Source organism: Penicillium oxalicum, chromosome I (assembly GCF_001723175.1).
Source record: "Penicillium oxalicum strain HP7-1 chromosome I, whole genome shotgun sequence".
NCBI classification, from domain to species: domain Eukaryota; kingdom Fungi; phylum Ascomycota; class Eurotiomycetes; order Eurotiales; family Aspergillaceae; genus Penicillium; species Penicillium oxalicum.
In genome coordinates, this window is record NC_064650.1 from 3,222,968 (window position 1) to 3,235,954 (window position 12,987).

A 12,987-nucleotide genomic window follows, 5' to 3' on the forward strand; every position below is an offset into this window, starting at 1 on the left:
GATCAGCGTCAAGTGACCATGGCAACTTTAATCTCGACGCAAAATGGTTGATCTGATCAGCCCCTCTCATTTGACGGTCTTGCAAACTGATCTGTGATCGCATCCCGCAGATCACGGGGCCATATTGGCGCATCTCTAAGAGAGCCTAGCATCAGAATCTCTGTTGGGCTGCAGCGTCGCAAAATACCATGTCGCCAGATCCAGAGAAACCCAAAAAGGGCCCACGGAAGCACGTTACCACCGCCTGTGTGCCATGCCGGGAGAGTAAAATTCGGGTACGTCGTGGCCCTCAGTCTTATTCTCGAATTTCTCAGTCTCGGTCTTGGTCGCATCCTGATGCCCGAGATCGGCGCGAAGTCGACATGCTTACCGACCGGATTGTCTGTAGTGTGATGGCTCGACCCCCGTTTGTCAGAATTGTCAGCGAAAGGCTAAGGAATGTAAATACCAACATGGAGACGACAAACGAAAGTAAGTTCATCTCGCTTGAGTGTGGTAGATAACCCATGCGAAGGAGTATTCGCCGGCCCCATACTAGCCTGCCGTGCTCGATGCCGATGCTCGGCATGCCGGGCAAATTACCATGTCCTTCGATATGACAGTTTGAGAGCATTCCGCTAATGTTTTAATAATAGAGTTTCGCTGCGGGCTGCAACAGAGCTCTTCTCGGCGAGGGTTGATCAGTTGACGCAGTTCATATATGATCAGGGGCTTCAGCCTCCGCCGATGCAGGCCGAAGATGAAGTCGCCCTCAACCGGGTTCTTGAGACCCTTGAAATCCCACGAGCTAACATCAAAAGCAACTGTTCTTCAAGGAAAGGGGGCCATGGAAGCAACGCGGCAAAGCCGTCCATGGCTTCAGATACGCATCCCATGCATAGTTCGCCCGCTACTACGACCCCTGGCAGCCAGCCCGAGGACCAGTTCCGGCATTTGTCGCCCGGTTCGGGCGCTGCAGGTACCGCATCCCCCAAAGAGGATGTCTCTCAACAGCGTCTGCCATCAATGGTGCCATGGAGTCCGTTCGGGATAGTTCAGGGGGCGCCTGAGAGCCAAAGCTTCGTACATTGGGGATTTACATTGCCAACTGCTGAAAGTTTGGACACGATCTATGCCAATATCAATCAGGCCGGGCTTCGGAGTCAGACAGGATTGAGCTTGGAAAATTATCAAGCACCCATGCAGCAACAACCGCAAGCAACCGCCCTTCCAACGTCGCATGATCGGGATCACGAGTCCGACAGTGATGAGGAAAATGAGGCCGAGAACGACGTGATTGAACAGCTTTCACATCGCATTGGAACCCTCAAGCTTGCCGGAGACGGACATTTGCGATTCTACGGCGCGACTTCAAACCTGAATCTTGTCGATGTCTCGGCAACACAACAGCGCCAGCGGCCGGATGCCCGGACAGTGCGCCACGATGGCCAAGACATCTTGAATCACCTTCGAGTTGGGCAGCCTGTTGATCAGGCATTGGAGGACCATTTGATCGAGCTTTTTTTCACGTGGCATAACCCGAGCATCTACGTGGTAGACAAAGAGATGTATATGACCGCGAGACACAGGTGGCGAAACGAGTATGAGGACACGCCCTTTTACTCGGAGGTACTCACCAACGCAATGTGTGCCATTGGCAGCGCTTTTGAGGCTCGATATCACCCGACCTTTATCACTTTCCCCAAGTCTCTGGCAGAGTTTTTTGCCGACAGGGCCAAGGCCTTGCTGGAAATCGAACTTGATTCCCCCTGTGTGGCTACCGTGCAGGCTCTAGTTCTTATGAGTTCTCATGAGGGAGCCTCCAATCGCGATGCTCGTGGCTGGCTGTACAGCGGAATGTCGATGCGACTGACCTTTGACCTCGGTCTGCATCTTGACATGACCTCGTATGTCAATCAAGGCGACATGAGTTCCCATGAGGCTGATGTCCGACGAGCTGCCTTCTGGGGTAGTTATATCGCCGACCATTTCTGGGGATTCTACCTTGGTCGACCGTTTCGCATGAATGCGGGAGATGTGAGCGTTCCCAAGCCCGCGTCGGGCCTTGATGCAGAAAGGGATAGCACCTGGCGTCCCTATGGACTGCAAGCGAGCTCTGATATCGCAGCACAAGGGCTGCGGAATCCGGCTGAGCTGATCAACCGACAATTCGTTATTCTCTGGGAGATGGTGTCTCCAGTGGGTCACATATTATACGGATGTTCCGACATCTCGAGGCACGACCTTCAAAGGATCACCTTCCAGGTCACAGAGGACCTTTTCGCCTGGAAAGCTAACCTCCCTTACATGCTGCAAGTTGACTTGGACGACGACTCAACGCCCAAGCTGCCCCACTTGCTCATGTTGCACATGCAGTACCACCAAATTATCATCTTCTTTCATCGCCCATGGGTTTCGAAGAACTACATTCAACCGCGAAGCCCACGTCAAGGACCAGGGTACCATCATGCCCGGCGCATGTGCATTGAGTCCGCCACGGCCGTCGCCCGCCTGCTGCACATTTATGAAAAACACTATACATTCCGTCGCATGAACAACCAAGTCGTTGCGATCATCTTTAGCGCGGCCCTCATGCTCCTCTTCGTGACCGTATCTTCGTCTTCGATAACGCCGTCCAAGTCTGGTGAATCCCGCACTGCCCATCCCGGTAACGCAGAGATGATCGCTTATCTGAACCTTTGCTTTCGTGCGCTTGATGAGCTGGGTCAATCGTTCGAAAATGCAAAGCGCACTCGCGACTATCTTGTCACCCTGCAGCGACGCTGGCAAGCACACATGCGCCGCACCGGTTCTGCTGCCAAAAGACAGATCAGCAGTCCAAACCTACCGTCCTTGACCGTAAAGCCAGCGTCCTTGCACGGTGCTTCAAGCCACGATGCTGCAAGGAAACGGACGCGACTTGTTGATCATTCTTTGCATCAATCAAGAGCTCACGGCCCGTCGGTTTCCTTGGCTGGCCGGGAATCCTTCCCAGCTGGCCCTCAATATTCAGTTGACCCACATCAAGCCTTTCAGCAGACTTCTTATCCTTTGACCCAGGGGCGGCAGGTGAATGAGCAGCTCGACTGGATTCAGCATTCAGATATGAACGTCATGTCTAGTGTCTCCGACAATCGGACTCCGCCTCAAGCGGTGGATTCTCTATCACAGGCTCAGTTCCATGAATATTCCAGCATGCTGCCAGACCTGGGAGACATTGAAGGCTGGTGGAGTCCACCGCATGAGACGCCCGGAATATGAAGGCTGGGTGAGTGGATGGCACAGTGAGGAGAAGAACTTGGCCAGAGTGTTGAATCTATTTTGCAATTATTGATGCCGATATAATATATGCTCCAAACACACCATTGATCTGGAATTGAATCGTATTTACCCAACTCTGGTCTCCTTTGCTGTTCGCCGAGCTCATGTTCTGCGGTTTCCAGCTTGACTTCCTTCTACTCCTCTTGTGTTGTCCCATCAAACTTTGCTCCAAGCCAATGCCCGACATCACCAGCAAGACCCAACCCAACCTGCCCAATCTCTTTCGCCAGAACCACCCTCCTCTCCCCAAACCCCTTCTCCTTCCCAAAGAAGCAAGCCCGCCGCATAATGGACACCATCTCCTCGCCTTGGTCTGCAAGCACACTTCTGCTGCTACCGGCTTCATTTCCACCACTCGTCGTGCCAGTTACGTCGATTCTCACCCAAGGCAAAGTAACCTCTAGTCTACGAACACCGCTTCCGCTCCATCCGCGTCCCCCAGCACCATAGTCCAGTCCATACGGTGGCCAGCGCGATAAGGCCTTTCGGCGGCGAACCGTCGTCTGACCTGCATCTTCTCCGTCACAATCAACGGTCTCATTGGTCTCAGTCAGGGACAATTCATCTAGCACTAGCAAATTGTCGTCCGGCACGCTTCTCGCTTTTTTTGAGCTCTTCAGGACGGGGACAGGATACTCGGGCCCAGACAAATATTCCGGAAACACACGCGGGACCTCCCGTCCTGCCGAGCGCAGAAACAACATCGGCGATGCGAACGCATCAAAGCATCGTTCTGGCGAAGGGAATAGTGCCCGGCGAGCGTCAAGTAGTGGAAGCAGGTCTGCCGGGGCAACCGCGACCAGCGAGGATTTCCTGTTCCTTTTCCTGGTAGAGCCCCGTTTTGTCCCCGTCGATTCTACGCTGGTGTGGTTGGCGGAAGCGATATCGGGGTGTTCGGTCAAACAGTACTCATCCAGACTTGTCCAATCACAAATCGGCAGATGAGTCGCCACGGCCTTGACAGATTGTGCTTCGGTGAGAGCGAGCATCAGCGCAAGGGAGCCGCCGATGTGAGAGCCGTAGATTCCCAATTGAGCTGGAGCAAGATGGGACTGGATCCAATCAAATGCGCATAGAGTGTCGTGGATTGGAGTCGGATACTGGAAGAAGGATTGTTGGGACTCTGGGGCTGCAGATTGCTCCGACGAGAGCTTTTCTGGCACGGTCTCCGTGGCTGATTGAGTAGAATAATCAATACCATCACGGACGAGACGACTGAATGCACTTTGGCGAGAGGGCGGGAATGCACCAAGTCGGTAGTTTACCGTCACGACTGTTGCGGAAGTTTGCGCGGCGAGCATCTGCTGAGTCGAAGGACCAGTGTGATCGTTGGGCCTTTTGAAATGCCATTGAGTTTGGTGAGAGTCTTGTGCGGCATATTCTTTACAGAGCCTTTCATCCTTTCCACGGGGATTGTCGGGGTATCCCTGGCACAATGGACCTGGCGGGAGATACACGATGACATTCGACCCCGGTGTAAAGACTTGATTCTGCGTCGAGGTCCCCGGATCCAGCGACCGCGTCAGACTAGGCAGTTATTAGCATGCGATCGTGGTGTTGCATGGAAGTCGTATCTTATGAATAGGGCGAGCCAGTGGGGAACAGCTTACTTGACAGAGATGCTTCCATTATTCCCCACGGGAAGATAAACAGTTTCATCGAGCCAGGAGGTGGTTTGAGATGTAGATAGTGGTCGAACAGGAATTAGATTCGGGCTGTGTACTCTGAGCTTGCCGAATTGTGTCAAGAGGCAGCGACTCAATGGATAGACCGAGGACTGCATCCCATTGCTACAGTAGAAATGATGCAAACGAGGCATGGAATTCGCGTGGGTTGTGTTCGCATCCCGTGAGGTTATCGAGCCGGGGGAGTCTTGGCGCGCTTGAGAATGGAGGCGCCCGGACATTAGCTACGGCTGCCACGGCGCAGCTACAACGATAGGGGTTTACGTGAGTGTCCTTGGTGAAAGGAGGATGGTCTTTTTACACATGAGCCACCGTATTGTCATTGAGCATGAATCATTTCTATTGTACTGGTAATTAAGCTGATTGATCAATCATGAGATGCATGCCCATTTTACAACAACCGGCAAATCTGGGACATGTCTCCCTTATCCTGGGCGCCTTTTCGTGCACTCTCAGAACAAAAGAGGGGAGCTCGTCTTCTCCAAAGTGGCCGACGCAGCAGGATCATCTCGATCTAAAGGCGCTTCCGCATCTTCATCCGGCACAGGCCGCATGACCTGCAAACTCAGCTTTGGGTCCTTGGAGTAGACGCGAAGTCCCACGACGCAAACCGCATTCCACGGATCCCCCGCCGGACTTTCCACGTCAGCAACTGGCGGACGACTCTTGGGGTCGTCAACGGGCATGTCCAGATCACTGTCGAACTCGAATCCGTCAAGGAGTTCCTGGTCTGTGGGGCTCAACTCATGAGTCGCAAGTCGACTTTGCAAGCTCATGCGGCCAAAGTCGATTCTTAACCCGCCTGAACCATTCCCTTGAGGCGTACTCTCCCCGTTGAAATAGATTGGCGGCATAGAATCGTTTGTGCCTCGGCCGACAGTTGCTTTGCGATCACCGGGACCGCTGGAAATACTTCCCATGTCCGATGGGGACTCGGCGGTCTTGCTGTCGGACAATATTTGACCAGGGCCAAAGCTGCGATCCTGAGGAACGTCATTTGCCGTTCCAAGAGAACGGCTCGCCGATTGACGTTGCTGGCGCGCGGCCATCTTACGCTCTCGGATCCATGCTTTCTGCTTCTTCAACTTGGTCTCTTCGCACAGTTTTCTCCACTCTGCAGCTTTACGACGCTCGGATTCCAGCCTTTCTTGCTCGGTCTCAGCAACGAGGCCCTTTGCATGAGCCAGATCATACGAGAGTCCCACTTGTACGAGCTTCTCCCGGTGCGTAGAAGCTAAGCGGCGAACGGTTTCTTCCGTAGACTCCGCATCTTCGTGCCGGTAGGCTGTGATCTTCATCAAGACATGGTAGCGGCCCGGTTCGAGATCAATCTCGGCATTGACAGAGCGCGTCATAAAATGGCTGCTGTGGCTGCGCACGATGTAGTCTTCGTCGCCCTCGCGCTGCAGGCGGAATTTCAAGATGAAGCTGTACTCTCCGGCGAGGCCGTTGAAGTATCGGTTGTCCAGCTGTCTTGATCAGTACTCATTTGACTATTGATTTTTCTCATGCCAGGGACTTACCTGAGAAAGAACAATGACCGTGGGTCCGGCCTGTGTCACCTTCATGACAAACTTGGTGCTGTGGTAGTCAGCTGACCAAGGCACATTGAGAGTCGTCCATTGCTGGGTCACCGTCCATTCATCGCCGAACAAACGAGTGCGGTCGAAATGTTGATACTGCCTCAGGAGATCTTCATACGTGATCCAAAAGAATCCATCGTCTCCGAATCTGTGCCCGAGCAATTGCATCCACTCGGCGGTCCACTCCTGTGAGCCATCACTCCAGGGTCCTTGCCATTCCTTCTTGCCCCAAGGGTTTCGCAGTCGTAACAGCCGCTTGCCCTTGACTTCTCTTGCTTCCATGATAGAATACGAATGGTTCTCTGAGATGCCCTTTCGATCGCGTGGCGGCGATTGAGAATCCAACCAGTTGGAGAATAAACCAGTACCGCAGCCGAACAGAAACTCATCATTCACTTTCATAAGCTCCTCCGTCCAGAAGCGGTCCTTGTCGAGGATATCGCTCGACAAGATCTCAGACGTCACACCTCCCGTCATGTCCTCGATTGCTTCACCGACGAAGCCACCCTCGATGGCTGAGTAGTCACCATGCGCCTTGGCAAAGGCCTTTTCTAAAAGAGGCAACCAGGTCTCATTGGGATCCACACATTGCGCAAAGTACAAGGCACGAGATCCTGTCTGCCACACACGGCGATACTCTTCTTCGGCGTTGCTTCGATTGATCATATCCCAGGCCATTCTCTCATCGTTGGACTCGTCGTAGTTGGCCGCTCGGAGGTAGAGCTTGTCATCGACGATACATTGCTGCCATTCCCCATCTGGTATACTATCGGTTAGATCTTTGGCTCTCTGCTGCCTTCTCACCCTATCGTTCTCCTCATCGCATCCACCTACCGCGATAAAATACGAATCCATAAATTCCAATGGTTTCGTCTCGAGCCACGCAGACCTTCTCGATCAACCCTTCCTTGTTCCCCATTGTGCAAAGAGCTGCCATGAGCCAGCAATCACCATCATAGCCCTGACGCACATCTGAAGCCGTAGGTCCGTTGACGTAGAACTGAGGGTTCTCGAAGATATCCTTTTTAAACAAAAGAGTATGATCGATTAGTGGTGAGAAGATTCGCCCATCAAGATCTGGGTATTGACACCTACCGTTACTCTTTTCACCCCACGGGGCTTCATGATATCATTGGGCCGATCTAGCTCATCCAGGTAATGTCGGCGATTCGATTTGAGATCCATCTCGATATCAAAATGCGGATCCGTATACTTCTGGTTGACACGGCGACACTCCTTCACGATCCGATCCACGGATCTCTGGCATTCTTGTCTCGCTTGCTCGTACGATTTCACCGCTGCATGGCCCTGGATCACTCCGTTGGGTACTCGCTTGGCTCTGGTACGCGCGTAGGGATTGCCCGGCAGCACCGTATACACCTTTCCCGGGTACTTGGTGTTGAACTGTTCCCAGAAGAGCTTGACAGATTCTTGCGGTGCCGATTGACGAACGCGTGGAGATCGCCGACCATTTGACAGTGATGGCGCTGGAGGCATATTGCTTCCGAAGCCTATCAATTCATCTTCAAACTCCATGGTGACTCGTTTCAAGGTCACGCGGAGACTGTGCGATGGGAAATTCTTCTGCCCTTGTGTGGGGAGAATTTCTTTTTTCTTTCTTTTCTTTCTCTTTTTCTTATAAAAAGAGAAATTCACTGCCGCAGCTGCTGAAAGCAAGTCGACCCCAGATCTAATATGAGAAGCTCAGCGATATGACAGTAGCAAAGAACATTCAGTCGCAAATTGGGGACAATTTCGGCCAGCGCGTGAGCGGGCGCTCTGTTCTTCTTATAACATGAGCTTCCCGTTTATCTTCAATACGACTCGACCTCTTTACAAAATCTTGAATCGCCCACCCGAAGGAAAGGCCCTCCTCAACTCCAGCCGCACCCTTTCACACTATACGCCTCGCGAATCATGTTTCGTGTCGAGTGCCCGCAGTCCTGGCTTACTGTCTGTTGGCTTGCAGCACTCCACTCGGCCAGTCCGACTGGTGCCGAGGCTAGGCCTTGTCCACAAGCATCCCATACAGCCGCTCGATGTGCACACCAGTGATTCGATTCCAGATTCTTGTTCTCATTGGATTCGATCGGACAAGGCTGCAGGGTAGACGCGTGCGCTAGACTGATAATGAGTGCGCCTATGACTTGATTTCCAATCATCATCTGCCGAGTGATACGGTCTTCCAGGCTCGAGTATGTGTATGCCGAAGCTGAGCACCTGGATTTTGGCCCCCAACTTTTTTTTTTCTTTTGAGCCGACTCAGCTGAGAACGAGACGATCCTGGGCTTAATCCTGCCAGTCGTGAATATAATTGTTGCCTAGTCTATTCTTTATGGAAATCAACTCATTCCAGGTCGATTTTGATAGAATACGCTTTTCAAACACGTCCCCCGCAGTAAAGACAGATTCTGATCTGTGATCAGTATCATAGACTACCGGCCATACCTCAAGGAAGTGGGGTGGTAAACACTCAGCTCCAAGTACAAAGTTTGCCTCAGGGGGTTAGGCCAAGCCATGTCGCTTTCATGGCTACTATGCGACGAAGTCTCTTTTCTTTTCCACACACGTTGTCCACTCAACTTTCAGTATGTGGTAAATTGCATACTTGATGAACATATCCAATTAGGCCGAGTACCTGAACTCTTTCTTTTCTCATCAACTCTGCTCGAATCTCTTGAGACAAGCACAGACTCGGCGGTCCGCATGGGTTGGGATCCACTCGATGGAATGTGGACCCGGCCGTTCCAACGGGTTGGAGCGCTTGAGGGGAATTGAAACCGTGACGGATTCCCTGGGCCAAGAAAGTTTACCTACGAATGGATCAGAACTTGCTGACGAGCTGAGATGCCTCTCATCCTGTCGGACTTCTCCGTGCGGATCTGGGTCGGATTTAACAAGGTCCCTGGTGTGACTGGACATGAGAATCTCAATTATCTTTCTCGGGACAGGGAATTCTAATCTGAAATTGGACGTGATCGTGATGCATGGGCCTTGTAGGGATAGCTAGAGCTACTCTGAGCATTCTCAAATGGCAAAATATCACAGAAAGCAACCAAAGATCCAAAAAAGGGGGAGGGCGGTAAAATCATTTTCGAATGAAAAAAAAAATGCTATGTACGCCTGACACTAGACTGGAAAGCATGTTGATCGCATAGTTAGTTGAACACCCATCCTCCAAGTCACACCCCGCCGTAAACGCCAGACATAAAGGAAAGCACGTAATAAGAAAATGACATGACAAGTTTGAGGGACGTATCACCATGAACGTGTTGCTACGACACCGTAGGTTGTGTCCTGGGATAAGCGGAAGAAACGATATTGATAGAATCCGCTCATGAGTAGCCGTTGCGAGTGGTGCCCACGGAGCGGCCCGAGTAGTATGAGCTGCCGTTCTTAAAGTAAGGATGCATGCAGGCTTGCTTGGCAGACAATCGGTGGGCTGGGTCGTATTCGAGAAGCGCCTCTAGAAGGGCTTGACCGTTCTCCTCCAGGCCAGGGACGATGGGAGTATCGGGGCGCTTCCACTTGGGGAATGTGGGCTTGTAGTCGGGGAATGAGGTGACACCGGGCCATTCGACTTCATCGGGAGTGCCAAGGATACTAGCATTCAACCATGTCAGTCAAGGAATTCAATTACCCCGTGGCTTCTCAGAATGACGGTGCTTACCGGAAGATCTTGAAAATCTCGTCGATCTCAGAGTCACCGGGGAAGAGTGGCTTGCGGGTACACATCTCCGCAAAAATGGCACCGACCGACCACATGTCAACGCCGGTGGAGTATTGACGTCCTCCAAGAAGAATTTCCGGTGATCGATACCAGAGTGTGACAACCTAGAAAACAGAGCACTCAGCACCGAGCGCCAACAGAATTCCACTTGTGGTTATCGACCTACCTCGTGAGTGTAGGTGCGGAGAGGCACACCAAAAGCCCGAGCTAGACCAAAATCGGCCAACTTCAGGTTGCCATGCCGGTCGATCAACAAGTTCTGGGGCTTGAGGTCACGATGCAAGATACGGTGGCTGTGACAGTAGCGAATTCCTTCGACCAATTGGGCCATGAACTTCTTCACCATGGCTTCACCCAGGCCCAGGTTGGCGCTCATCATGGAACCATCAGGAAGGGCTTTGCCGCGGCCACCTTCGCTCACTGGAAGTGCCTCCATATATTTCTTCAAATCCAAGTCCAGGAACTCGCACACGAGGTAAAGCTTGTGGCCGTCGGCGTGAACGATATTCAGCAACTCCACAATGTTGGGATCCTGCATCTCCTTGAGAATCGAGATCTCGCGGATGGCCGTACTGGGGACACCTTCATCCTCGGCCTCGAGGCGAATCTTCTTCAATGCCACAATACGATTGGGATGGTTCAGCTCGCGTGCCTTGTACACAACACCATAGGTTCCTGACAAGTAGATTGGTGACGCGTGAGTTGGGAGGGCTCAGTTCAAGGATCTATGGAAGAGGCAGTAACACACCTTCACCGATTTTTTCGATCTTCTGATAGTTCTCCATGGCGGACGCTCCTGTTGAAGATTGACTACCCCAGGCCATATTAGTTATGTTGAGAAAGATGTCAAGACAAGGGTGACTGCCCGAAATTCCGCGGGCTCGGAGAAGGAAGAAATGAGGGAGGAAGCAAGGAGGAGACACGCGGAGAGGAGTGGCAACCAATGAAACTCACAGGCAAACAAGTTGTGAACGCTTCGATAGCTGTGGTGGTTAGTACCAGGTCGCCACACCCAGGGATCCGGCGATATCGGTTTGGCGTAATCGAAATTGTCGAGTTTGTCGAATTTGAAGTTGCTGGACCCAACGCTCAGTTTTGCATGGTGGGGAGAAAGTCCATAAAAACAAACAACTCCCCGCGTTGGCGGAAGGCGGTGAGCGCGTGCTTTTTCCTTTGAATTTCCGCGCGACTCGTCGGGCGTCAAAGGGATTGACATTGGTCGTCATGGCTCAGATCAAAGGACTGAATGCCCACGAGCGTCCTCCAGAGGCTGTGCGACAATGCTACAAAAAATACAGCAGGTCATCTATTGCAGAGATCGACCATGATCCCGGGGTTTTGGATCTCCAACGACTGGACGAAGAAAGCCTCCCCGCGGGCATCTCCGTCGCCCAATACATGTCGAGTCAAGACCTTCGTCTGGCATTCGATGATTTCATCTGCGGAGGACATGCCACGAGCCTTGAGCATGCCCCCTTGACTGAGAATATCCCGGTCTTCACGCACAATGCAGTATCCGGTCAGCATCCGACTCGCTTCAGCGAACCCTGACACTAACTCGATCGCGCCGTCCAAGCAACCTAACTCCAGACAGGTCTTTTGATGATCCCATCGCTCTTTCCTCCTACAGTACAAACCGAGTTGTTATCTCGTCTCCTTCATCGAGATCTTCCCAATCCTGAACACAAAACCAATCTCCACTTGCATTATGATGTGACATACCCGGAGATCTCCCCCGGCAGCAAACACCATCGGTCCTTCTTTGCGGATGACTCCCTACGGATGCTTCAGCCAAAGGATCCTCAGGTGCATAAACCTCTTAGCATTCAGAACGTGTTGGAGAAGAAGCTCCGTTGGGTGACTTTGGGAGGCCAATATGACTGGACTGCCAAGGTCTACCCATCAGATCCTCCACCACCTTTTCCACAAGATGTGGCGAAGCTACTAAGGGCTGCGTTTCCTCAGACCGATGCTCAAGCCGCAATTCTTAATCTTTACTCCCCCGGTGATACGCTCAGCGCCCACCGAGATGTAAGTGAGGAGTGTGACGTAGGCCTGATCAGCGTAAGTTTCGGCTGCGACGGACTCTTTCTGATCAGCCACGACGATGGTAATGGGGCGGAAGTCATTCGGCTCCGCTCCGGCGACACTGTGTACATGGACGGCACATCACGCTTTGCCTGGCATGGTGTGCCCAAGATCCTACCAGGCACATGTCCCAGCTGGCTGGCAAGTTGGCCATGTGTTGACGAGGATCCAAGCGACTTTGGATCTTCCCCCTACGAGATGTGGAAAGGGTGGATGTCTGGGAAACGGATCAATCTCAACGTGCGCCAGATGACCTTTGGTCCATGAGAGACCAGACTGCCTTCTTGGTCACCAGCGTCACTTGTCGTCGCTAATGTAGCCAAGTAGTAATTACCGCCCCTTTGGACTATGGCTACCTATTTGTCGGATCTGCCAGCGTGCCAGGCAATTCACCATTTCAACTTCATCTTGAACTTGGTGATTGAGCGGTGGTTATCTTCAGCGCAAACCCGAGGCTTCTGATGCCGGGGCGTGTTGGAGCAGCGCTGATTATCCGGAGCCTTTGATAGGCCGCTGATAGCGCCCTCTGGAGTTGCAACACTGCGGGCGACTCCTCTTCCGAAGATGCGCGCGCGCGGAGTTCCGGAGTTTCGCAGTTCGC

At 52.5% G+C, this 12,987-nt stretch overlaps 4 protein-coding genes across 4 annotated transcripts; 2 read left to right on the top strand and 2 right to left on the bottom strand.

Annotated features, from left to right (window-relative positions):
• Nucleotides 1–188: 188 nt before the first annotated feature.
• On the top strand, nt 189–3,240 carry POX_a01052 (uncharacterized protein; the record flags this gene model as incomplete). Its single annotated transcript, XM_050109982.1, has 3 exons — nt 189–275; nt 389–471; nt 636–3,240. The coding sequence occupies 3 exons, from the start codon at nt 189–191 to the stop codon at nt 3,238–3,240; spliced, it is 2,775 nt and encodes a 924-aa protein (XP_049973750.1).
• Nucleotides 3,241–3,434: 194 nt separating this feature from the next.
• POX_a01053 (uncharacterized protein) lies at nt 3,435–8,104 on the bottom strand (the record flags this gene model as incomplete). The annotated part of the gene is made up of 5 exons (XM_050109983.1): nt 3,435–4,827; nt 5,481–6,454; nt 6,509–7,326; nt 7,403–7,589; nt 7,664–8,104. The coding sequence occupies 5 exons, from the start codon at nt 8,102–8,104 to the stop codon at nt 3,435–3,437; spliced, it is 3,813 nt and encodes a 1,270-aa protein (XP_049973751.1).
• Nucleotides 8,105–9,903: 1,799 nt separating this feature from the next.
• POX_a01054 (Cyclin-dependent kinase 1) lies at nt 9,904–11,122 on the bottom strand (the record flags this gene model as incomplete). The annotated part of the gene is made up of 4 exons (XM_050109984.1): nt 9,904–10,171; nt 10,239–10,402; nt 10,465–10,973; nt 11,047–11,122. 4 exons carry the CDS (start codon nt 11,120–11,122, stop codon nt 9,904–9,906), a joined length of 1,017 nt encoding a protein of 338 aa, XP_049973752.1.
• Nucleotides 11,123–11,522: 400 nt separating this feature from the next.
• On the top strand, nt 11,523–12,653 carry POX_a01055 (uncharacterized protein; the record flags this gene model as incomplete). Its single annotated transcript, XM_050109985.1, has 2 exons — nt 11,523–11,817; nt 11,893–12,653. The coding sequence occupies 2 exons, from the start codon at nt 11,523–11,525 to the stop codon at nt 12,651–12,653; spliced, it is 1,056 nt and encodes a 351-aa protein (XP_049973753.1).
• Between the last annotated feature and the right edge of the window lie 334 nt (nt 12,654–12,987).